The sequence below is a fragment of the Papilio machaon genome, chromosome 6, assembly GCF_912999745.1.
Source record: "Papilio machaon chromosome 6, ilPapMach1.1, whole genome shotgun sequence".
Taxonomy (NCBI): Eukaryota; Metazoa; Arthropoda; class Insecta; order Lepidoptera; family Papilionidae; genus Papilio; species Papilio machaon.
This window is the reverse complement of record NC_059991.1, coordinates 9,547,168-9,573,788: the sequence shown is the minus strand read 5'-3', so window position 1 is coordinate 9,573,788 and position 26,621 is coordinate 9,547,168. Positions and strand designations below refer to the sequence as shown.

The 26,621-nt window shown below is 37.6% G+C and overlaps 5 protein-coding genes across 5 annotated transcripts; 1 reads left to right on the top strand and 4 right to left on the bottom strand.

Annotated features, from left to right (window-relative positions):
* Positions 1–1,285: 1,285 nt before the first annotated feature.
* LOC106709854 lies at positions 1,286–10,056 on the bottom strand. Its single transcript, XM_045678447.1, has 7 exons — positions 9,937–10,056; positions 5,475–5,524; positions 3,648–4,980; positions 3,290–3,594; positions 2,364–2,778; positions 1,787–1,898; positions 1,286–1,615 (listed from the first exon to the last, which is right to left on the bottom strand). Exons 1-7 carry the CDS (start codon positions 9,958–9,960, stop codon positions 1,425–1,427), a joined length of 2,430 nt encoding a protein of 809 aa, XP_045534403.1. The 5' UTR covers positions 9,961–10,056; the 3' UTR covers positions 1,286–1,424.
* Positions 10,057–13,512: 3,456 nt separating this feature from the next.
* On the bottom strand, positions 13,513–14,854 carry LOC106709900. The gene is made up of 2 exons (XM_014501819.2): positions 14,788–14,854; positions 13,513–14,532 (listed from the first exon to the last, which is right to left on the bottom strand). Exon 2 carries the CDS (start codon positions 14,530–14,532, stop codon positions 13,573–13,575), a length of 960 nt encoding a protein of 319 aa, XP_014357305.2. The 5' UTR covers positions 14,788–14,854; the 3' UTR covers positions 13,513–13,572.
* Positions 14,855–16,283: 1,429 nt separating this feature from the next.
* LOC106709908 lies at positions 16,284–17,264 on the bottom strand. Its single transcript, XM_014501824.2, has 2 exons — positions 17,175–17,264; positions 16,284–16,982 (listed from the first exon to the last, which is right to left on the bottom strand). The coding sequence occupies exon 2, from the start codon at positions 16,980–16,982 to the stop codon at positions 16,398–16,400; it is 585 nt and encodes a 194-aa protein (XP_014357310.2). The 5' UTR covers positions 17,175–17,264; the 3' UTR covers positions 16,284–16,397.
* Positions 17,265–18,317: 1,053 nt separating this feature from the next.
* Positions 18,318–22,956, top strand: LOC106709804 (cytochrome P450 4c21). The gene is made up of 10 exons (XM_045678446.1): positions 18,318–18,474; positions 20,676–20,765; positions 20,874–20,984; positions 21,178–21,363; positions 21,459–21,646; positions 21,722–21,779; positions 21,949–22,180; positions 22,262–22,410; positions 22,495–22,674; positions 22,760–22,956. Exons 1-10 carry the CDS (start codon positions 18,318–18,320, stop codon positions 22,954–22,956), a joined length of 1,548 nt encoding a protein of 515 aa, XP_045534402.1.
* A 426-nt stretch (positions 22,957–23,382) lies between these two features.
* On the bottom strand, positions 23,383–26,288 carry LOC106709805 (cytochrome P450 4d8-like). The gene is made up of 10 exons (XM_014501690.2): positions 26,126–26,288; positions 25,821–25,910; positions 25,640–25,750; positions 25,381–25,566; positions 25,027–25,223; positions 24,898–24,949; positions 24,355–24,532; positions 24,071–24,222; positions 23,720–23,914; positions 23,383–23,585 (listed from the first exon to the last, which is right to left on the bottom strand). Exons 1-10 carry the CDS (start codon positions 26,286–26,288, stop codon positions 23,383–23,385), a joined length of 1,527 nt encoding a protein of 508 aa, XP_014357176.2.
* Positions 26,289–26,621: the final 333 nt, after the last annotated feature.

Genomic DNA, 26,621 nt, shown 5'->3' with positions numbered 1-26,621 from the left:
TTGAATCATTCAATGTTGAGGTAAATAAAATACACGTATAATTTAGATAAGTGCAAGTTAAACAAAGTTATATCTATTATTTAAATCAAAATTGCCTACTGAAATATCTAAATGTCACTATTTTTTTTCTAATTTTGTGTTATAACTGGATAGATTTCACAAAAGTTTATGGAAATGTAAATTTTTGCTTAGTTTCGACTTAAAAGCGCCTTTTAATTTGACAGTTAATTTTATATCTATTTTCAATAAGTGTCTCATGTAGGTATGTCATTTCAAAGACATCGTATTATTAAAATGAAGTACGATCACTATATTACCTAACACTTGGGATGATGCATTAACTATTGAGTATCAATGTTTATACATACTAAGTTTATGTGGATACCGCGTAAGAGTGGGCTGGCCGTTCGAGATAACATCTTTCCGGTAACTGGCGACAAGTGACAAGTGACAGGCTACGTGATGTGACCTGTTGATGTGATGTACTGTTAGGTCGAGAACAACTCTCCGCCCTCTCCGCTCCTGCTATACCTGTCCAATGACGCATTGACTTTTCTCCTACGGGGAATAAACAATTTCGTACATGTCGAATAATGAAGTTTTAATTCTCTGACGTAATTTTTGTATACAAATCCCTTGTAGGTATTAATTTATAACAGGCGCTTAACAATAAATTAACGCCTATTAGTTTTATTAAGGGAAACATAAAAGAGTTTATTTTAAAAATCACAGGCGTTGCGAGTAATTGTCTAATTCAACGTTCGTCGTGCACGTAATTTAGGGTCAAGTTTTTTTTGTATCAAAAGGTGGCAAACGTGCAAACGGCCACCTGAATTCGCCGAAATAGCGAGGCGACTGTTGCCCATAGACATTAGCAAATGCAGATGCGTGGCCTACCTTTAGACAACGGAGAAGGGGACGAACAAAAAGAGGATATTTGCCCTTTCTATGCGTCCCCTCTTCCGCCAAATCCACTTACCCATCCCATCCTATCCTAGTAAGAAAAGGGTGGAAAGGGAAAGAGGACTAAAATTAGGCCTCCGGCACCGCACACATTAGACGAGAAGCGGAATTACTTCCACTTCACCCCTGTCTTCTGCGTGTTCGTGGTATCACCGATCGATCGTATTTGTATTCGTGCAGCCAACAAATATTGTTGTTGCGGGATCTACCACTGTAAAACTTTATAAATCCTATAATAACAAAAACAATTGTTTAAGAAATAATTTACTTAATTTTATTTAATAAATAAAAATCGTCAATAATTTAAAACCAATGAGTGGAATAGATCACATTTTTTACAACTTTGCGACAGAATATTAATTAATAAACAAAAGGTAATATCGAGGATTTTGAATGTATAGAATATTGTTATTTACAGTTTACTCGAGACACATTTAACATTTGTTAGACATGAGAGAGGTTTAGTGCTTCTTGTTGCGCGGCTGCAAGCTGCGGCGCAGCTGGTTGATCTGGAAGTCGATGCCAAGCAGAGCGGGGTTGATGCCGGCGATGGCGGTGCCGACAGGCCGCGCCAGCGCCACGCCGCTCGTCGCCACAGCCGTGCCCACCGGCCGCGCCGCCGCCAGACCCGTCTCGCCGATCACCGCCAGTCCTTAAATAATGAATGTCAGGAATTATTTCATGTAAGTTATATTATATATATTATTGTCTTACTTTTACCAAGTCTTTAGAGTTTATTTAGCTTCCGTACTGAGATTCATGCTCTCTACATAGAGAATTATAAAGTACGGTCTATATACAATTTTGTTTAACATCTACTAACCTATAGGCTTGGCCTCTGCGATGCGCGCGTCTCCGAGCGCCGCATCTTCGTCCTCGTCGTCGTCGTGCTCGGGTGCGTCCACGCTGATACCCTCGTCGCCCTCCTCACCCACCTGGAATCCACAAGCAAAACTTTGTATATCTTTTGAAACGCTTTTCTGATTTATTCATGAATAGAAAATTTGGCAACAAAAATGCTAGCTTTAATTTTCCTTATTGTTTAAATTGAAATTACATTCAAATTATCTCGTATCTTTCAATCAAAAAAAGACCCGTAGTTAAATTTTTACTTTGTACTGTTAAATTATTCAAACTTTCGTGAGACATTATCACTAACTTATATAGAAACGGCTAAAACACTCACGTATATATATCCGGTGTCGTCACCGACTAGTTTCGAGCCCTTCGGGGGCTCTTCATCAGGGTGAGTGGGATTGGTATTATTTCGCGGACGCGGCCCGTCGCTCACTGGACACCGGATATATATACGTGAGTGTTTTAGCCGTTTCTATATAAGTTACTTTGTACTGATTTATATTTAATCAATTTGTAAATTAATCTAAGTGATGGTTACTTACATCATCGTCGTCATCGTCGTCCTCATAGCGGCGCAGCATCGTCATGTTGGCGTTGAAAAGTGCGTCGATGTTCTCACCAATCTCATCGATCAGTTTGACCGTGTTGGAGGCGGTGTCGCTGAGCGAGGTGAGCTGCGTCCTAAAGCGAGCTCTGTTGTTGTTATTCAAAGAGCCGGTCCTCCTACCCAGCGTGAGTAGCTTGAGCGCGCTGCCGGCGAGCGTGCGCAGGCTGAGCAGGTTGGTGGCGAGCACCCGCGTCAGCAGGCTGTCGTCGTTGTTCTTCACTATGTTCTCGCTGCTAATGCTCTCTTCTGCTACTATCTTTTCGCTTACGACAAATCCTTTTGTGTCTTTCTGTACTTCTAAGTATTGACCTTTGGCGCCTCCGTAAAATGGTAGATATTGTGTAGACGCCCTATAAAGTATCAACTTTATTAATACATATATATATAAACCTTATTACCTTCTGATCAAACTATATAATATGGAGAGCACTTTGTCAGTCTTCTACTAAATGTATGATTTTAAAGTCAATGATGTGAATGTAGTCACATTTAAAGTAGGGTACTTTTGTTTAAAAATTAATATTTTTATATCTCTTTGTGTTAAAAACTTACATTTTTTTATTCTGTTTAATTTATTATTTCTTTTATAAATAAAAAAATAAAACTCACTTTATTTCATATTTAAAACGAAACAGCCAGAAGACACAAAAGTAACTAAAAGTCTAAAGTGGTTGAAATAAAACAAAAAATCATTTCATTTCATTTTTATTTTTAACTTTAGTGTTATTAGTCGATTTTACAAAATTCGAAAAATAGCTTCAAGCACGTGGTCGAAGATATTTTTGGAAACTAATTATTCATATAATTCGAATAAGTCAATCCTTTTAGTCCGTTTTAAAGTCATAGAGGTAGAGGTCTGACTGCGCGTGCGCAATGCCGCCCGGGCCGGCCACCGCCGTCGCCTCGGGGTCGTAGGCTACGGCCACCTGTTTGTTTCTCCCCACTATCACCTGTGATATCGGATTAGCAATCGCAATTCCATAAGGTCCAGTTAGGGCGTGTGCCCTGGGCTTTAAATGTATGACGATCGTAGAATTTTCAGAAAATCCTTCCTCAAAATCCATTCCGTTGTAGTAATATTCGGCTCTATCATTGGTATCCAAGTTTCTTCTAATATTCTTTGTACTTTCTTGTGGGACGTTGTAGTATCTAGTGAGCGAGTAAAACAAATATATGTTAGTTCATTTAGAATAGCATGAAATAACAAAGACCAAAATCATCTCTCCTCATACGGATGATAGTAAATGACTGGACCGGTAGCAACAAGTCTTCCTTCGGACAATGGGTTAAATGATCTCGGCATCGATCCATCTAGGGATTGTTGATGAAGGCGTGATACGAGTGATGTTAGGTCGGTGTACGGTGATAAAGCGATGACGCGTGCAGCGGGTCCAGCGACGGCGAGGCCCCCGGGCTGCGTGTAGGCCAGCCCGCCCGGGCCGACGATGGCAGTGCCGCCACGTCCTGCCGTCGCCACGCCGCCCGGCCCGGCAATGGCCACGCCGCCCCTTCTCACCTTCATTTTATTTATAAAGAAACCTGGGCTAGGTGCTACAGGTTTTTTGTTACCGAACCAGGTAAAATCGCTAAAAGGAAAACGCAGGTCTCCATCGTTTTCAATTACTTCCTTTTCCTGTTCCACTTGCGGCTTCTTGGTTTTGGTTCGTGTTAGGAGTGGCTTTATAGAAACTTTTTTCGACTTCTTCCCATTGTCTGCATTTTGTACGGGACTCGGTGCGGGAATATTTCGTTTTTTAAGAGAACGAGTTACCCTTGCGTGACGTTTTATGTTAGTTACATGTGGAGAATCATCACTTGATCTGTTTTCAATACTGTCGCCAAAAATGTCACTTTCGATAATATTCGCATCATGTGACTTCTGTCGTCGACTACAGACGTCGGCGCTTTGCCCGATTTCAAAAAAATTGTTCCATCCTCCGCCGTGCAAAAATCCAAGCAGGGGATCTTTAACTAATATTGGAAAAAATGAGGCGAGCGGCCATTGAAATTGAAATGGGAATGATGACGAATCTTGTCTTGTTAGATAATTGGTCGGTCGTAAAGAGTTCAGTGCACTCTTTGTATTAAATAAATCAGTCGTGGAGGGGATAATCATAACAGGCATGGTAGTAATGTAAGGCAAAGGCATTGCGGGCAAGATGTCATTATTGATCGAACTTGAATCAAATCTTAATGCTTTTGATCTTGCAAGACTTTGGCTTAAATCTTCAACATTATTTACGTAGTTATCAACTTGTTGTTTTTGTGAGAACGGGCGAGGCTTAATGGACGCCACGATTTGTTGTATTTTATCAAATGTGCCTTCGTCAATGATGTATTCACCTCCAGTTTGCGGTCGTCTGCTGGAGGCTACATTTTGCTTATCAGGATCGCTCAAACCTTGATTGATAGTTTCGATTTGCTCAAGAATTTTATCAGTATTAGAATTCGTCGTACTGTCGGATGGCGACAAAGATCTTTCGTTATTTTCTTCAGACTGTTGAACGTTGAATTTGTTTGTCGTTTCTTCTCTTATGGTCTGCGTTGAAGGTCTGAAATATACATACGTATATTTTTATAGGAATTCTTCATCGCAGTCGATCACCAAGCCCAAGCGGATTAATATTGCGTGCACTGTACAGTGTAGCGGTGCTTTTGGATAATATTATGAATGAGCATACCTGACCCAGCGTGGAGCGTACTTTTATAACGTAGAACTGTCCCGTAGATTTGTACACTACAAGGTTAGTTTGTGCGAATGCATTGCGTCGCGCGGTGAGTGCTAATGAGGCGGTGGTGAATGTTAAGTAACAGATAAAAGTGGAGTCGTTTTAGTGGCTTTGTTCTACATTGTCATTATTAAAAATTAATCCAATAAAATACTAAACAACACTTTTTACTGCAATCTAATAAATTTTATACTGTTTGACATTATCTACATAATCCATATTTTTAAAATTTTCAACTATTATTATATTAATGGCATTGATATATCAAAAAGACGTATTTTATTTTAGCAACAGAATCAAAAACAAAGGCAACTTACACGTTCGCCGGCATTGTGGCGACCTGTAGCGCCGCGCACGCAAACACCAACTGAAAGGTCAAACAAAACATAATTACATACATATTTAGTAAAGACAAGTGGCCCAGTTCAGTAATATTTAATCCTAAATTGAAGGAGTGGCTAAAGTACTCACGTGTTGAAAATAAGCGTAATAGTTTTTGTATAGTCGAATAAAAAAGTTGAGTCAAAAATAGATAATGACATTTGTACCATTTTCTAGTTAGTAGTATAAAGCCGTGTGACCATATCTTAGACAAATGTTTGTCGATCAAACAAGTGCGGCTTGAATGACCGTGTCAGCTTTCTTGGCTTTCGATGTTCCAAATAGTGCGCGTCTTGTCGGCTAGTTGAAACACATCTAATGTTCAAATGCGTTTAGATGTTCATCTGGCTAACATCATTTCTACCCATGATTTAGCGTGAGTTCACATGACCTACGCGTCGCCGGGCGCCTATTTGTATATAATATGTAGGTTGATCTTTAGCGCGAGGACGCGATTTATGCGCGATACAGCGCGGCGTGTGAACTTAGCCTTAATTTTGGATTATTAGACATGTTTTATTAAAGGACTTGGCTATTTTTGATCGAAGATCGGCTACGCACACATGTGTATTAGGAACGGACAAGTTATTACATTTTTTGTCGAATAACGTTGATTGTTATCATGTATTCTATCTAAATACATAAGTACAAAATAGGTAATAAGTGTACACCTGATACAGAAATTAGTAGGTTTTTGTAGTGATCATTAGAATCGCAATTTTGAAAATAAGTAAGTCTGGAAATCAAAATATCCACGATGTGCTAGATAATAACATTTTAAGTGAAGTAGCTGTTAACTTTCTTCTAGACTCTGCGGCTTTTACTTGCTCGAGATATTCAATAAATAGCTGAGCTTGGCTCGTAGTCGCGAGGAAGCTAATAACTCAACCGACTTTCTATCGCGACCTTGATGTTTTTGAGTTATAATAACTTGCATACTAATTGATACAGCTTATGCAAGTGGGCAATGGGAACGGATGTCGGTCTCATGAGCAAAGAACATTTTAAAATATTTCGTTGTTTTATACCAAAGTATCGGGCAATGATTTCGCTTTAATGCCCAATTTTTATTGAATTAGAAAGTTTACCACGAAGTACAGATAGGAAATATGTTTATTTTTTGATCGGACAGAGAAGTAATTGGTGAAAGCAATGAGGCCGTCTGAGCCAGCGCGATCGCCGCAGTCGCGCGGCCGCCGCTCCATCTTCGCAGCTATTGCCAGCAGCGCTTATACGTCATAATAATTTATACAAGAGGCACCTGAGTGTGATTTAGTATTTTAAATTCTCACTAAAGATTTTGTCATTTCAATCATTTAGATTAAGAAAACAAAACAATGTAACGGATGAATCTTACCAATATAATAAATGCGTAAGTTTGAATGGTTCACGTGACTCCAAAAAAACTGAACTAATTTGGATGAAATTTGTAACAGTAATAAATTACAGTCTGGCATAGTATATAGGTTACATATTCAGTTGATATTTTTACAGACGAGGACGCGGGCGACAGCTAGTAAATAATTTTGACGATAACTAACTAGTCTGACTTGTAATATATTGTTGTATGTTTAACATACGAAGACAATGCATTAAATTAGATTCCGTTCAATTTGTTTTTATCGATGTCATTAAATTAATCGCTCATCTACATAATGATAACAATCGGAAAGTTTTATTTAAGAGAAAGTTTCCTTTGGTTGTTACGCAATTGAAATGTGAAGGTAAAACAGTAATATCGAATTACGAGTAAGTTACATATGTTTATTAAGTTATAGTTTTTAACATGTTAACATTTAAGCTTGAATAAAAATTAAATAGGATTTTATTATAGTGACATATTCACACCTTCACGAAACACAGTAAAGGCACAATAACTAGAAAGCCCGGTCTCAATGCGGTCTGCTAAGTATGAATCTAAGTGAAGTACTTACAAGCATACATCTGTAACTTCTCATGAATTAAACAATAGAATGAGTCAGATAGCAAAGTTATTAAGCTCAGTACAGCAAGGTTTGATAATAATATGCAGGTTAAGGTACCGGACGTGATCTTGTTCGCAGGAATATAGAGAACGCTTTAAATCTTTCGTTGGGAAAGTTTGCAGTACTGCAACTAATCTCACCTAACTTAGCTACCGTGGGAGCTCAGCATGGACTCGATGCAAAGAATGGGTTTTGCAAATTCAATTACTTTGATTTGAATACTTAAAAGTGAAAATATTCAATGTCATCTGTTACATAAAGCTAGCGGATAACTTGTTACACAAAACTGACACGTGTGTATTACATTACCTGAACGCACTGGAAATATTGTAATATTAATATATAATAATACAATCGAATTAAAAAAAAAAAATGATTATTCTTTAATTTGATAGCAGAAAATGTACAAAAAATCTACAGCTAATAAATTTTTGGTAAACTTTATAAGACTATTAAATAAATTCATTTCATTTTAGGTAAAGTTAGAGATTATAGTGAGACAGTTGGGTAATTGGAGACAGAGGGAGGAATTGGCATTGATAATATAAAAAAAAAATCGTCAATCAAACGAAGCCGGAGAATAATTTAGAAGCGCCAATTTTAAAGCAAATAATAAAACCTAATGAATATTTATATTATGACTGTATTTAATTATCTCAACAGACAGCGGATACCTACATTGATGAGGATAAATCTGTTACGGTTGGTTTCTGAGACCTTTATCTCTGTATAAAACATATCGTCATCTCTGTCATAATCTTTGACAAAACAGACATAACAATATGTTTTAAACGTAAATTTTGGTCTCAGAAACCTACGCTTATTTATCCAAAATAGAGTGACTAAATTATGTCGATATAAAGGCATGTTGTGTTGACGAAATTCGCAAAGGATCAGGAGCAATGACCTGAGTATTAATCACAATGACTTTCATAAGTTTGTGTCGTGCGACTTTGTCGGTCCATCTCGACGTTATTTATATTTTAATTTAATCACAGCTTTTTCAATAAAATAATGGTTTTGATGCACGAGGGAGGCGGAGTGCAAGTCACACACAACATTAATACCCTCTTTGCTTATCGTAAGTATACATTATTCTCAGTACTTTTATAGTATTGCTGATATTATTCACCGGCACATTTGTTACCGACAATATTCTTTGCTTATTATTCTCTATGTATATTTGAATTTAAAATTTTAATTTTCTATAAAGAATATTACGGTTTCCTACTATTATTATTATTTAGATCATAGAAATATTCGACAGTGAATGAAGCAGTAGGTACTCATTTAGAAGACGTCAGTGGAACGTCAATTAAAAAAATCTTTAATGAAGTAATAAACGGTAAATTAAAAATCAAAGCGCGTCCTGCGTCAAGGCTACGACCAGGTTGTTCTGCCACACACGGAATTAAATATCTTAAATTAAGTTAATACAAGTCTATTAGTTACACTGATTTTGAACGTTTGGATAATAATTAGATCTATTTCTACTTAATGATGTAATAGATCCTGTTTCATTTTAATAATGTTGAAAATTGTTTCTTAGCTAATTGTATTACGTTACATTAAAATGTTGTAATGATTTTGTAATGTAATACATAAATAAAAAGTAAATAAGTTCAACCACTTGGAGACATGATAATTTTGAAAAATGTGACTTCGAATCATAAATTAATTCCATATTATATTTACTAGTAAATTTCGACTGTCAGGTTTTAGGTTTTGGGCATCAACGAGCTTGTTTATAAGTACTTGACATAAAACGGGACAAGCAAAATCAAAAGAAATTTACTGGCCCCTTGACTAAATATAGAAATAACAATACAATGCAGAATTTAGGTTGGAGTCACTAACACATGTGCACTTTATCAGAGTTTTTTTGGCAAGATGCATGCTACGTGAGACGAACTAAAAAACGTACACTGCCTCCATAATTCATAAGCAACGAGCGTCTTATAATTTTGTTTCCCTTAAATCGATTGATAGGAATGAAACATATTATGTAATTTCAGTTAGATGCCTATCTTGCAAGTGCTCTTGAGTACAACTCAAGAGTAAGTCCAGCTTGTTGCAGATGAGGAGAGTTAATAAGCAATCAGGTGATCCGTTTCTAAGCAAAATCGAGTCGACCAGAAAATCTCTTCGCACAACCGTTATGCCTTGTATTCGTTGAATGGAATCGCATCTAACAACTTGCAGCGACAAACCTGCACCGATTGTTGCGTTGTTTTTTGCGGTAGGAGCGAATCAAAATGATAGGTAAAACAACACATAAAACATGTAAAAGATCAAAAATATTGGATGCAGTGTTAAAAGGTTGTAATAAATAAATATAAAAGAAACGCTTGAGCCGGTCCCGCCGCATACCTGTGGGCTACGACAAGTGCATAAAGAATCAAGACTCACTTACCGTAATCACCAGCTTTTGTGACATCTCGCCTTTGCCTCGATTTATTTAATAAAAAAAAACAATAAGAACAGTTGTATTACAAACGCGCGCACTGGCCCGTGGTCGAGGCGTGTTTGACACTCGCCGCGGACCCACAAGCTTTTTGCTTAATCTTATTTCGCGCACCTACTACGTGTTACTCTCGCCTCGGAGCGAGGAACGAATAGAGAGGCGCTACAAATAATCAGAAGGCACGCAGATAGCGAAAATTAAAAATGTCGTTTCATTTTAGAAACGAAAATTGACTCCAAGAAAATACTTGTTTTCTTCGCATTAAATATTGGATTTAAGATAATAAAATAACTGTGATATTTTAAGAATACTAAATTTATTAAAAAAAAAAAACAAAAAACACATAGTCTCTGCATTTTAATTACTAGTTTGAAAGTTTTTGTGCAACTTCATTATTGTAATCGTTCAATCATTCAACTCTGCTAAGTTGAATTGGTAACAATCACCTAGTCTAGTAACCTTTAGCTGAGACTCGAGATTTAAGCTCCAATTATTGTTTTTGTCACGAGTCTAGCAATTTGTTTCGTCTGGGTATCTCACAGTATTATTTTATTTTTAGAACGGGACTTTTGTATTGCTTGTAGTGCTTTAATAAGCAAATTGATAAATTAAATTTACTATCGACTTATGAAGTTAACATAAAAATATTAACTTTTCTCGATGGCGATTTAGAATCGAGTTCTCGTGGTAAGGAACTAAGGATGGGAAATGTGAAAGTCTGAATGACTTTTTAAATTTTTCTTTTTCGAAAAAGATCATTACTTTTATCGTTATTTCTTTTAAATAGACAAATTTAATCATTTGAAAGTAAAGTGTAAGTAATATTTTATACATTAATTTTTATTTTTATCACAAAACAATACTTTATTATTGTTTTTGATAAGGAAATGTTAAATATAAAGAAAATTAATGTACATTGAGCATAGTATGAAAAAGGGTAATAAAATAGTTGATGTATGTATTTTATCGACACAACTCGACAACAATTCCGCGCCGCACTAGTTGAGACGAACTTGAACTTGACCGCTGACTTTTTGAAAAATTACGACAAGTTTTGATATCTGAATCTGACGAACATTTTTTAAGCTTCCTTTTTTAATTTAATATTTTTAATTAGTGTACGTCAACAGCTCATATTATGTCTAGAGTTAAGACAATTCGAATATAAAATAACTCTCTTATTTTTTGTATAAGTCAATTTTAAAAATAGATATGTATTAAAATATATTTATCTACTTGATAAAATTACTTTCTGATTTATTTAAGATCCCGAATGTTACGGTAGTTATATTGAACTTAAGATTTTAATGTAACAACATGTTGTACAAAGTTCTATTGATGATTTATTAAATTGTCAAAATGATTTGAGATGCGTCATCTAACCAGTTCCATCGACCTGTGCGGTGGACACATTGAATTCCCACTACCGAAACATCTGCAGATAAACATGTCATCTCTCTTATTCTCTTAAAAAGAATAGAGACAACAATATGTATTTATACATTTGTTTTGACAGTGATCGCAGCGGTCACGGTAACAGTGATAGAGTAAAATGATCAGATCGTTGATCTCTGACTTGTCTAATTCCGGTTTATTTAGGCAATAAATTTGTTATGGCCTTAATGTAATTAGTCGGAGATAAATTATTTTACACAAATGTAATGGGATAAAAAACATCCAATTTTTATTAAACATTCAGATTATGAAAGTTTTTTGTCCGGGGTGAAATTAAATGGTCGTAAATGTGAATAAACTTACACTGACTGCTACATCGGAGTATTTTATTTAACTATTTATTTCATCTCTTGAATCTTGGATTGTATGTAGATATGTGTGTAGAGATTATATTTTAAATTTGAAATAATATAGGTTATTTTATTATTTCAGTAATTTGCTTTATGTCACCCATAGTTAGCAGATTTGTTTATCCAATCGGTGGTTTACAGTTACACTCTAAGCAAAAATCATTTAAGGCGTTATTACAAAATAAATGTTTCAAAATACGGGTAACGTGGGCTGCGAATATAGAGTCAGAAACGGTACCTTAACAACGACCATTCTTTTTTAGGATAAATATTCTAAGAGATATTCATTAACTATTCATTTGGAATTAGTCAAAACATTATTAAATAATAATAGCATCTCAAAAGATGATGAGGTCAATGACACAACGAACAAATGACACATACGGGCGTTAAGTGATGAAATTTTAAGAGATAATTAAAGTTTTGACTTGATTTAAAAGCACAAAAAGCAAAACTTGTCCGCTATCTGTAATGCCGAGTTTGATAGATTTAATATCAGCACTGAAAATATAAGAACAATTTATTATTTTTTCACAACCTTCCGTTAGCTAATAAGATGCAAGAGCAAATGATCAGATCGTTAGACTATAGAATTTCAAAACACAAGAGTCAATAAAGTACAATGGTAAAATCCTTAGCAACAGCGATTGTACGAATGTCCCCGTTCTTCTGCATTTTTCGTAGGAATAAAATACTGGCGACTTAGTTTAAGGTCTCTTTACATTGATAATTATAAATTTGGTAATTTGGCCGCACTCATATCAGAAGAACTAATTTAAAATAATGAACTAAAAGGTCTGACGATTGACGGAAATGTTAAGCCTACCTTGACATTTGTAAAGCAATAGAACTTGATATTAGAATAAGCACCGAATTCCAATCCTTGATATTTGTAGAAAGGTACTTTTGTTTAGATCAAAGTAACCATATTAATTGACATTGACACTTTAAAATGTTGCGATGTATTACAGAATGAATCTATTCAATACATACGCTTTGTTGTTATTGATGAAAAATCTAGAAAAAATCCACATTCCAAAGGTATCAGAACCGGGTTTCTTTTGTCTTCTACGTCCACCCACGACATTTCTTGCTTGAGAATAAATCTGTTAGACGTAAATACGTAATTTACCTTTTTCTAGACCAATCCAAGATTATGTATACTTTCACGGATTTATTTATAAACGTGACATTAACTATGACGTCTGATAACTGACGTGATTAATGTTTACCGTAAAAGGGAAGGAACAATGCTCTTCTTAATTGTGAATTATGAATAAATGCTTATTCGTCTCAATAAAAATCTCTATCAGAATTTTTAATAAACTGAAAGAACTACCGTGGTCACTCTAATAAATTAAAACAGGTTTTCATAAATTATTACGTCTAAGATTTAGATTTTCCGTTGACATTTTGCACGTATTAATTGAATTATTGTTGAAGTTTAAGGTTGTGAATAAAATACAGTTACTTATTAGAGCATACTTTATGAATGCATTGTAATAGACATTCTTACATTAAAATTGTGTGTCACTTTTTGGAACGAAGTTCCTTATTATTTTTAAGAACTTAATTTAATTATTCATTAAAAATAGTAATCGCTGGGAAATATTGAATGTACAAGAGATGTAAAAAATTCAACTTTCAGTCTTTCTCCTCGTTCCTATTTTAATATTTATCTTAATAGAACTTTGATTTAATTTCAAACACATTGTTTGAAATTAAATCAAAGTATACGTCCTACACTATCAATTTATGTCTTATAACTAAACTGCGACTGTTAAAGTGTTACTACAATTTGTAGGATATTGTCGTCTTCATCACCATCGTCCCGGCCGCTGCGGTCGGTCTCCTGCGGTAGCGCGGGCCCGATTGCGTGCGCGGCGAACGTCTCACACGTTTTCATGTCATCGTCCACTTTCTCCTTCACATTAGCTGAGAGTACGTTGACGCCTTGCTTCACTTCGCTGCTTAGGTGTCTCAATCCTTCCACATCTATTGTACCATTTGGACGTTCTAATTTTATCTCTTGATTGATATTAAATATATTTCGTGCAGAATCCATATCTTGTTTCCTTTTGGGATTGTTCCTCTTTTCCAACCTTATCTCGCTGTCTCTGTGACTAACTGTGCCTCGGAAATTCACAATTACAGTCGGCTTGATGACTGTTTGATATTCTCTGTTTCCTATCTGACTTGAATCTTCCATTTTATTTATTACAGGTCTATAACTATCGTCTATCAAGCCACTCGCCACGTCTGTCGTATCTTCACCATTTTCATTTTGTTTTACAAAATTGACTTTACTATTTGGTTTTGGTTCCTTTTTTGGTTTGTGTGTCGTGGGTTTAGGTTCAGATCTTTCTGAAGGCGTATTCACGTAAACAACTATGTCTTCTTTTTTGTTTTCTACTTTAATTTCGCTTCCATTTGGCTGAATACTTTTAGGGAATCTGTATTTCAGTGTAGGCATTTCGATCCGGTCATTTCGTCGCGGTATAAAATCTGCGTCGCTCGGAAGTTCTGGTGGTTCGTTGTCGAAGCCGTACCTGTCGTCATTTTGAGACAAGTTATTATCATCGTTGTGATTGATTTCTTCGGGCAGCTGGGATCGTATTCGTAAGGATTCGATGACATCTCTAAATAGAGATCGCTTTTCGTGGGTCGCTACTGCCCGATCTCTGGCTGGCTGTGCGGTGCACAGTATTATCATGTAGGTAAAACAGATGAAGCACTGCATCTGGAATAAAACAATTTTAAACAAAATCATCGACGGGGACATTTACATGCGCAGTATACCAGAAGATAATAATGGTAAAAGTAATCCGCAAATAAACACTATACAGCCTAAGTCATTGACTTGTTATCAAAAGAAGACATACGATTATCACATCACGAAATTCTGTTCTTAAGAGTAATCGTGAAAGTTGTTGAGTAATATCCAACTTATTACAAATTAATTGAAAAATAAAACGTCTAATGTATGATGTCTTACCTTGTAATCGAGTGTGAGTGAACGAGTGGCCGGGCCCCGTGACGGCTGGCGACTGCGCCGCGCTGCCAGCACCGGCCACGGGAGGGTTGACTGAACCCACCTGAACTGCTCCAGGGGTGGCCAAGGAATCGGAACGTTTATGTTTGTTATATCTTACTGTTTATAATAAGATATTTGGAAGAACATGAGAAACTTGCTTAAATTTGTTATCATTTATAATTTCATTAAATCGAATTTACACAAATGTTGTTTAAAAACTTATTTCTTACTTATCTTACTAACTTTATAAATGCAAGTCTTTGGATGTATGTGTTATTACATACCTCTAAAACGGTTCAATGGGTATCACGAAATTTGGCATATGTGTAGAACAGTCTGGAAGACCACAAAGGTTACCTTTAAAATTTTTTTTATTCCGCGCGAACGGAGGCATGGCCAACATCTAGGCTTGATATAAAAGAACCGAATCTTTGAACAGGCTCTGCTCTACGCAAATTGTGACCTGCAAGTTATTAGTTCTACAAACAACATAACTTCCGTACGAACCGAATGTCTATCACTCCTCATATTGAACATTACAAAAACTAATTACAGTGTGATGAAGGCTTAAGTCTCTTGTTTTTATCTAAATCTATTCACCAAATACACAAATTGTCGCATCGTTATCTTATTGAACAGTTACATGTACCAGAAAGAGGTTTTATCTTTATTGTTGGCAACCCTTGTGATGGTTGAAATAGTAACCTGTCTTCTAAGACGGGAACTACCAGTATCCGGAGCTCATTCTGCATTCATTTGCACATTTATTGGCAACTTGATACGCAATTATAAGTCTTCCGCTACCGAACAGTACAGTGATTTTTCTAGTATCTTATTTTGCTCGTTTTTCTTATGACATGCGTTTGTAAAAGGTGCATCAAACGAATGAAAATTATTGCTTTTGTTTATCATAATGATGTTTTGAAAATGCAATGAGGTATTTGACCCTGAGCTAGGTTGTAAATTTCCTGTTTTCATTATACGCTTCAGAATAATAGAGTGCAAGACGCGTTAACAATGTTAGAAAATATTGGATTTTACAAAGAAAAACTCTTTACGATGCTAAACTTGGCTAGGTTAAAAGGATCGCTATTAATCGATAGATTCAGCCGTATCTGAAGCTGCATCAAGATATAGTTATCGTTATTATTTACCTTCTTTTACTTTGATGGGCAGGTATTCTTAGTACTCTTCTTAGACTGCGACAGACTTCGACACTCTTAGAATCTCGACATTTATTGAACAAATTTAAAAGAGGCATCTTTTCCGACAGTCAGGAAAAAATAATACAAACAACAATCTTTTAAGACTTTATTTATATTAAACATAGTGCTACAATATAACCGTTAAACATCATTGCATATAATATTAAATTAAATAACTATAAAATATTTTTAACATACTACGACATTGTTATTTCTTAAAAATTTAAAGACGTGATTTTACCGTTTTTTAAATAATTAATTCACTATTTATATTAACACACTGCAATGATAGTATAAAAATTACTTTAAGCTTTACGAAGGAGTACGTCTTCGTTTCATACTTTCATGTTTGATTATGCCGAAATATTAGTCAAATTTATTTTCAGGTTTCCTTTTGTCCTTCTTTTTATGGGCTAATTTTATATCACTATCTTTGTTCCATATGGAGCCGCGGAAGTTGACAATGACTGTTGGATTGATGATGGTCAGGCGATCGGTGTCTCCGATCTGACTCATGTCCTCCATTTCATTTATAATCGGTCTAAAGAGCTGATCAGTTTCTTTTGCTCCGGATATCATGTACTTTATGTATTCTTTATTGATTCCAGAGAAAATTGTATCATTTGAAGAACTCGTTGGCTTAATTGTTGTTGCATTAGGTTCCTCTTGAGACTTCATTATTTTTTCATCAATAACTTTGTTTTTGTCAACACTCTCTAAATTATTTCCACTTTCGTTTGTTTGCGTGCGGTTTGGTGAATCTGCAAGTGCTGATATTTTAACTTTATCATTTGATTGTGGCTCCGCGTCCATGTCTTTGGAAAGTTCACTTGGTACACTGTTATTCAATGAAACCGTTGCATTATTTTCAAATGGTAATATTTCACGGTCTTCGTAAGGCAGAGCCTTGCAGGATATTACCAAATATATTACGCAAATGAAGCACTGCATCTGTAAAGTTATAACAATTAAGTGCATAGCTTTTATGCATATGAATTTATAAAATTTTTATTGCTTTCAGCAGGAAAATAAAAATAAAGAATTTCAAAAAAAAAAAATTAAATAAAAATATAAAAAAGAAAAAGTATTTGTATAGTACTGGTGTTTTTTAAAACTGATTTGTTTGATTGCATAAAAACTTACATTGTTTGTATGATTGACGAGTGGTTTGATGCAGTGACGAGTGGCGAGTGGTGAGTGCGGCGGGAGTGAGCTGGGAACTGCACGGGGACGGGGAAGTGGCCCAGGGTTGACTGAACTGACATAAACACGTTCAGGGCTGAGCCAACTGTATTATACAGGTAAATTACAAACTATTATGGTATTTTTGTCGTAAGAAGTAGCAAACCTACCACCAAAATTGTACGTTGTACTTAATTTCAGCAAGTTTCGATAGTACTTATAGCGTGCTTCGCCTTCGCTTCACAGCTGATTATTAGGTCCTTACATATGAAATTGGCGTTTGTATGGGAGGAACAAAAAGTCGAATATTTTTTAATATAATATATTTAATTAATCAAAGTATGAACCATTATTTTCTATGCCCTTTTGCCATCTCATAGGTAGTTCATTGATCCCTTTACTAAAAAAACCAGTCGGACGGGAATCAATAAAATCTTTGAAGGCGATTTGGACTGCCCCATCGGAGTTGAATTTTTTCCCTTGCAAGAAGTTATCCAAATTTCGAAAAAAATGGTAATCTGTTGGAGCAAGGTCCGGGGAGTACGGAGGATGTCTTAGACTTTCCAATTAAAGCTCTTCTAATTTAGTAGCCGTCTGTTGCGCAGTGTGTGGTCTAGCGTTGTCGTGAAGCAGCAGTGGCGTGAAGCGATTGACCAGCCTAGGTTATTTAGCCGCTAGCTTTTCCATCATGGTTTGCAATTGCTGACAATAGACATCAGCCGTAATAGTCTGGCCAGATTTGAGAAAACTGTAATGAACAATACCGGCGCTAGTCCACCAAACGCTTACAAGTAACTTTTTTGGGGTTAATTTTCGCTTGGGGCAGGATTTGGCTGGCTCCGGCCCGTCCTCGAGCTCTGGACGGGTCGGAAGCACGGGGCTCTCTCGTTCCGTCTGGTGCAGGTACTCTCGGGACATGGTTGTTTCGGGGCGTATCTGTGCCGGATTGCGCGGCGAGAGCCCAGTGCGAGGTGCCATGAGTGCGGCCACGCTGAGGACTCGGCCCAGCACACTCTGGAGTCGTGTGTGCACTGGTCGGCCCAGCGCGCCGCACTCGTGGCAGAAATCGGGACGGACCTCTCGCTGCCCGCTGTCGTCAACGCGATGGTGGGTAGCGAGAGCTCCTGGAACGCTGTCGCCTCCTTCTGCGAAGAGGTGATGGCGCTGAAGGAGGCGGCGGAACGTCGGCGGGAGGAGGACGCAGCCGCGGACCCTCTTCGCCGTCGTCGCGACGGGCGCAGGCAGCAGGCGCACACCCGCCGTCTGCCTCCGTAATGGCAGAGCTCCGGGCGATGGACGGCCTATTGGCCCATCGCCCGCCAAACCTTCGGGTGCTAGGCGCGCCTGGTATCGGGTGCGCCTTAAGACGTGTGTTGTGGGGACTCCCTACATCTTTGTCCCCACAAGAGGAGAGTCCGAGTGGACAACGCCGGCTGGGTCGCGGAAGATTGCGTAAGTGTTCCCGTGACCCAGCCACAAGGCGGAATGGAGGGCCCGAGGGGTTTTAGTGGGTATGGCCGAACGACTTTAGGCGAGTCCCACACTCCCTGCGCCACTGCACATACAGGCCCGGCGCAGGGGTGCGTAACTGCATTTCCCCTCGTACAAAAAAAAAAAAAAAAAAGGATTTGGCTGGCTGGCCAGGATCCAACCATTGCGCTGAGCACTTCCGATTATCGTAAAGAACCCATTTTTCATCACAGGTAATGATTCGGTTTAAAATACCTTCATTATTGTGCCGGTTTAGTAATGTAACGCAACAGTCGACGCGCGTTTGTCGGTTTGCTTCAGTCAATTCGTGAGGGACCCACCTTTCATGCTTTTTAATCTTCCCAATTTGCTTCAAGTGAAGTAAAACAGTTTTATCACTAACATCGCAGCCTGCAGCTAACTCGGACGTGGTTTGCGATGGATCCGCTTCCACAATAGCCTTCAACTCTTCATTATCAACTTGAGTCTCAGGCCGTCCACGGGGCTTGTTCTGCAGATCGAAATTTCCAGAACGAAAACGTTGGAACCAAAAACGAACTGTGTTTTCTTTTGCAACACGACCGCCATACACATCATTCACCCTTCGAGTCGTTTCCGCAGCACTAGTGCCACGGCGGAACTCGTACTCGTAAATAATGCGATATTTTAAGTTTTCCTTTTTGTAAAATGAGTGACGCAAACAGAAAAAAACAGAAGAAAAAAAACAAATGAATGACGGTCATCGAACCACAAATACATGAGTCTATAGCTGTACAAATTTGAATTTGGAATTCCTTACCAAAGAGGAGAAATTCGTGATTAAAGTGGCCAGTACGAAAAACGCCAATTTCATATGTAAGGACCTAATATTAATTATGTAAGGGTATTGTAAAGGCAAGAAAAAGATGAAAATAACAATATTTTCCATCTATCTGAATCCTTAATATTACTAAAAGTTACAAGTCATATTTCAGAAGAATAGTATTTGTAATGTATCAGACTGATGCACACCCCTGTTCAAATCTAAGCAGTAAGTTGCCTTAAGTTTAGAACTAGTACCATTTGGCTTAAGATTAAGATATATGGCTAACATAAGATGCACTGAACAGATGGGGATGCTCACTTGTAAATTAATTTTATTATGTCTTAAAAACTCTTAATTTTATTACAGATATTTTAAAATGTGAAAATGTAATAAGATCTCATATTTGTATATTTATCTAGACCATTAAAAAACTTAGATTAATGAATTTAACCCGTTAGTTATAAACATTTCCCTATCATGGTATGACCTATTGGCACTCAAGTTGTAAAACATTATAAAACATTGTTATTAATTATTCAAACTTGTATAAATCAATAAATTGTTCAGGGATATAGTTAGAATGTTGAAGACTGAATGTTAAAGTCCATATAGCTTTCTTTATGTCGCCCTACACATTCCACCATCGTGTTTTTGCTTCACAAACAAAATGAATAAAAATTACGAAACTTTACCAATTGAGTCTCATTTATTTTGTAGCAATATAACATTTATTATGACAATAAAAGCAAGAATTATTTTTGTTCTGATGATTATATTAATTATAATTGTGCTATAAAAGTTGCAAATCTACTTCGATGTGTCTTATTCCATCATTATTATCAGGCTTAAATAGTAAAGTGGAGGAATCACAATGTTTATAGTATTGGTGTTGATAGCTTTCATTCTATGGTTAGTGTGGGAGCAGTGTCGGATGTGGCGCATGGAGCGGTGCAGCGGGCAGCCGGCCAGCCGGCGTCGCGCGATACCTCTCCTCGGGCACGCCTATCTTCTGCTCGGAACCGACGCTAGTGAGGGCTAGCTATAGCTTTTTATAATTTTTAGGTGTCTTATTCTATTGTGACTGGACCAGTGCCGACGCAACTGGCAACACATCCGTATAACGTAAGTCTGTGGGCAAAAAGACGTAGTGCTGATGATATAAAATTGGTTTAAAAAAATTGTTTCAGATCGCATGAGTGTACTTGCAGCTGTAGGTAGAGAAGCGATCGAGAACGGAGGTGTTGTCGCCGCTTGGCTCGGCCGCTCATTTTATACAAGTTAGTTTATCAAATGGGCACACTATTAAGAATTAGTAAAGACATCATAAGAACAGTTGTTAAAGTTTGATCCAAAGGTTCTGATGCACGGAGCATTTTATTGTATAGTTACATCGGATGCAGCGGTGGCAGAGGTGGTGCTGCGTCAGTGCTTGGAAAAGACAGCGGTGTCGGACATCCTACGCCACCTCTGTGGGAACGGCACGGTCAGTGCGCCCGGTGAGTCGTCATTCCCCACTTTCTATTTCAAAGTAGTGTTAATAAAGATTAAGTTGGTTTGATGAGCCGACAGAAGCAACAAAAGGTCTCATTTTTACAATATAAGCACTGCTGAAACAAAGTCTATTACAAGTTTCTTCCAACGACACCCATAAGAATGCCGCTGTTTTGGCTTAATTGCTTTTTAACTCAGTGACCATTTGGCGGTCGCGGCGCAAGCTGATAACTCCGATGTTCTCAACGAGGCATCTCCGCGGCTTTTTCGCCACATTCAGCAGAAAGAGCGCAGAGATGTCAGACCGACTGCGGTTGGCGGCGGGCCGCGGCGTCATCTCCATTGCCAAGTATCTCTCCACTTACACTTTGGAGTCTGTTTCTGGTTTGTGCATTTAATTATTTTTTTAGTAAACTATTGGTAGTCGTTTCATTAAACCAGTGGTTGAAATTTTGGTATAAATTTTGTTTTTGGCGTAGAGTCGATTTTGGGTGAGAGCAATGAGAAGGAGCGCAGCGAGTTCCTATACGCTTTCGAAGAGTACTGCCGCATCGCCGTCTTGCGCATGAGCAACCCGCTGCTGGCCGTAGAGGCGGTCTTCAAGCTGCACCCCGCATACACCAGCTACTACAGGAGTATTAGGGTCATGTGGGATTTTATTGATGAGGTAACAATCGATACAATGATTTCGATATTATTTAAAAGAAGAACAGTTTTAGATTGTCGAGTGTTTTTGTTACAGATAATCAATACCAAGATATCATTGGACCAAAATACAAACAGTGTGTTTGAAAATAAGGGTGAGTTGCATAACATTATACCATCATTAATGAAGAGTGCTGTTAGGTCGCAACAAAGAACAATCATATCCCTTTCCTTATCCCCCTCATGAGGCATCGGCGCATCAGATTTAGGTCGCAAATAAAATGTTGCAATATAAATTTATATAAACAGTGTATGTATTCCCAGATATAAAACATCCGAAGTCATTTATGGAGTTGCTGATGTATGCGCCCGGTGCGGAGGGTGCGGAGGGTGCGGGAGGTTTAAGAGGTACGGGAGGTGCTCCCTCGGTCGCGGAGCTGCGCGAAGAGATGCTGGTGCTAGCGTTGGCGGGTGGCGACACCAGCACTGTGGCCGCCTCGTTCGTATGTTGTCTGCTGGCCCAGCAGCCACAAGTGCAGGAAAGACTGTACAATGAGTGAGTGTTGATAACTTCATTAAGAGTACAACGTTTCTAATTTATCAATTTTTTGCTACAAAGAGCTTCTAATGTTAACAGGTTGTTGGAAGTGATTGGAGAGAAGAGAGCTATTGAGATAGAAGACCTACCAAAGTTAAAGTACATGGAGGCTGTTATTAATGAATCTTTGAGGCTGTATCCACCGGTTCCAAATATGTTAAGAAAAGTATTGAAAGATATTACACTACGTAAGTGTACTTTAACTAATGCACGTCAGCTTTCATTAACAACCTTCCACTATTTCGAATATTATTTATTTGTTTGTTGATTAGCATCAGGTGTAAAACTGATGGAAGGTACCGGGGTATGTATAAATGTGTGGTGCCTACACCGCAACCCTCACTACTGGGGTCCAGATGCCGACGTCTTCAACCCGGACCGATTTCTTGACAACGTAAAACATCATCCGCACGCTTTTATTCCATTCGGTTCAGGACCAAGAAATTGTATCGGTTAGTATGAAGTATTGTGTACTAATATATTATACATGTTCAGCAGAAATTGCAGGAATTCTGAATTTCAAATCAATTTCCACAGGATACCGCTACGCCATGATGTCCATGAAGACTGTGTTGGCAACGCTGCTAAGGAGCTACAAGTTCCTGCCGCCGCCGTCGTCGGGGGATACTAATAAAACATTCTCGGTTAAATTTGATATCATGTTAAGAGATTTGGGAGGATTTAAACTTCAATTAGAATCCAGAAGTACATCAAATATACACAATAAATACTAAAATGTTTTCCTATCTTAAGGAAGCATCTTCCAAGAAGTGGCTATTGTGAAGGGAATCGATCTTTTATTGAGTAAAGTGTATATGGAAATGTATGTCATGTTGTTTGTATTTTTCAGTAGGAAAGTTATAGATTTAATTAAAATTGTATCACATTTAGTGACAGGTGATTGGTTCTATCTACTTTTATGTCAATAAAAATCAATATCGGTATGATTGTCTCCTTCATTTTCATTCCTCATCTATTGATCTGATTATGACCACATTTTGATAGAGTGCTCATTGTTCTTAGGACGCTAGAGTTTTGTATTATTAATAAACCTTTAAATAAAAAAGTGTCATTTTGGATTTCTTACGTTACAGGCTGGAAATTTTACTGAAAAATATTAGGCGCTATATGATCATATATTACATCTGAAGTATATAACACTATTCAGCAGTTTTGGACCGAGGTTCCAAGCGGAGGATGTAGTTGTCTACGTCGCGCATCATAATGTCGTATTTGACGCGCAGTGGGCGCGGTGGGCGCGGTGGGCGCGGTGGGCGCGGGGGAAGCGCGGCTGGCAGCAAGCGGTAGCGCCGCACTACGGTCGCCAATGCCGTCTTCATAGACATCATACCGTACTGATATCCTATAAACAAAACAATTTCACGATTAAGACTCGTCAGATTTCCAAAATCTTCCGAAATCATAAAAGAAGACAAAGTTGATATCATAAAATAAGACAGTTATTCTTAATTCATTTTTTATTTATGTATGACGGACCTATGCAATTCCTCGGTCCGTAACTGAAGGGCATATAGGCGGCGTATCGCTGCGGTGGACGGGTGTCGGACGAGGCGGGAAGAAAGCGGTCGGGCAAGAACAGCTCGGCGTCTTTTCCCCAGTAGCGAGGATTGCGGTGCATCGCCCAGATATTGATCAGCGCACCGGAACCCTTCACCAGCGTTATACCTGAACCTGAACAAATTCTTTCGAATTCAAAATTTTAAAAGTAAGTAGTTTATTTCTCTTGCAATCATAAAAAAGTAAAGAACTTAAATGGCATTTTAGAGATTGAGAGGATTATCGATTTCTTTTTGTTTAACTTAGTTCTGGTACATTTGATCCTCTTACGCAAAACAACATCTTTGTCCAATTTCCTTGCTATGACAGCAGCGGGTGGGTAGAGTCGCATGGACTCCTTGATGACGGCCTCTAGGTACTTGAGCTTTGACAGATCTTCTGCCTCGACAGGTCTCTGCGAGTCCCCGAACACTGCGTACAACCTATAAATGAGTGTTATATCATCAGAAATTTGGCTACTTACACAATGCTTTCTGATTAACAAGCTGTTTAATATATTTTTGTATAATGCTTTATCCCTCTGGAAGTGATGTAGGCCATCAATTTAAACTTACTCGTCATACACTTTGTCCTGCACGTGTGAATATTGTGAGAGCAGACAAGCGGTGAAGGCGGCGCCGACGGCGGACGTGTCGGAGCCCGCCAGCACCAGTACGAGGGTCTCCTCGCGCACCTCCAGTTCGGACAGAGACGACGTCAGCAGCATGTCCAGGAGCGATTTGTCTCTCTCACCTGTTCAATGATGAAAGATAAATAAATACAAACTGACATATGAAAGTAAAAAAGTTAGTTTAAACTCCTTACTGACGAACGGAAGAAAGTAGTAATAAGCAATTTAGGGTTATTTAGGGTTATTAAAATGTTGCATTTTATTATAGCTAATTAATCTGTCTTACTTAACAATTAATGTACTTAATAATATTTTTTTTCAAGAGAGAAACCGAAATCTGGAATACATGAAACATTCTTCCGATTGTTTATGTGAAAATATACTTATAGTATTTTGATTGCCATACTTGTATGTACAATATCTTAAACAGGACAATTACAGAAATGGTCATGAAGGTATTTAATTATAGATTTAGGAATAAACTAACTTCCATTAGATAACTGCTCACATTTCCGTTCTTCTATTTTCATTTTAATTATCTGCAACAAATAATAATAAATAAATTTTTCTAACATAGTGTATATTTGATCGAAGTATATTATATATGTTTGTATACTTTATCAATATAATTCCATATGTTGTCCCTGTGCGCTCGCAGGGTGGCGTGCTGCGGCAGCCAGTGGTAGAGTGGGCTCGCCCACAGCCAGGGCCGGCACATACGCGCCGCCGTCAGCCGGCAGTACTGCTCGAACGCCCACAGGAACGGGCTGTGTGACAACCTTTGCGCATGCACTTGGATGCCTAGAGTAGTTTCTGATAGAAATCACAAAAACAAGGTAGGTAATAGTAGTAGGGTTAAGGATTAAACTTGATATTCAATCGCCTTTACATGAAACCCGGTTATTTATTAAAGTGAGCTTTTTAGAACTATACTTATACTAGTTCCTACTTATAAAATTATAACACTTACCACAAACAGAATCCATACTATAAGTTGTAAAGTATTTCCAAATCGAGAAGGTATTTTTATCGGCGACGGAAGCTAAACGGTCAGCCAATATCTCACTCTGCTGCGAAAATACTTTCACAAAAGCCTGCAGATTCTTCAGCGAGAAGTTGGGAGTTACTAATTTACGACGAGGGCGCCAGATGTTAACTACAATAAACAATACAATGTCAACATACTGTTAGTACAACATAAGGAACAGAGATTGTACGGATGTTTTTACCCGGGGCGATGAGGCTGCCATTGCCGAGGAGATGGCTGAACACTTGCATGAGGTAGCCTTTCTCCAGACAGGTCTTCATAATCGCCTCCGCTATCACAGGATCCGAAATAACTGGAACAACACGTGTAGTGAGAACATGATCATCATTACAGATAAATTATTATAAGTACAACTAAAGTACCTGTATAATAGTCATAACCTAACCACAAGCTTGTCATTCCGTTATTTTTCGTTGCTTCCAAACCGAATTTTTTGAAAGCAGTCATTCGACCTGAAAATATACGTTTCAAGCTGTTATATATCAAAATATGAAGCTTACTGAAAGTTTTATGAAAATTAAATAGTACATTTTCCCGATCAAAATTAAAGCTTTGTACTAAATTATAGAATAAGAAATATTGGAAGCTTAGCTTAGAGCAGACGCTAGGTCAAATGCTGTAATGTAACGCGGTTGAACAAATCAACCGTATGCAATGATAGCCTTACCTTCCCCGTCCCCTGCGAACAAGTACCCATTGCCTATGAGCGGCAATGCGGGATATCTGCTGCCTATTGCCTGAGAAAGATTTATAATTCGTCTCAATTGCCATCTCTTAAACAAGACCCAGATAAGCCAAATTAATATTATTAAGAAGTACGAGGAAACCATTTTACTTTAAAATAAATAAAAAAATCAACACTAATTCGAAATGCACGTAAAGTACGAAATGTGTCTGATTAATAACTAATGTTAGTTTTTTTGAAGTTTGTGTATGTATTTAAGTACAGATAAGATGATCACGTTTTGCAGTAAATTATAATATAGTTAATTGGATTCTTGTTTAAATTGTTGCAAAGTAAAAGTATCTGTTTTAAAAAGTAAATAATTACAATACATTTGCTCACTGACTCACTGCGCAACAACTTTCTTGTGGTTGAATTTTTTAATTGACTTCAATAAAACAGGATTTTCATTTGGATGTTTCTTAAAACTTAAAAAAAT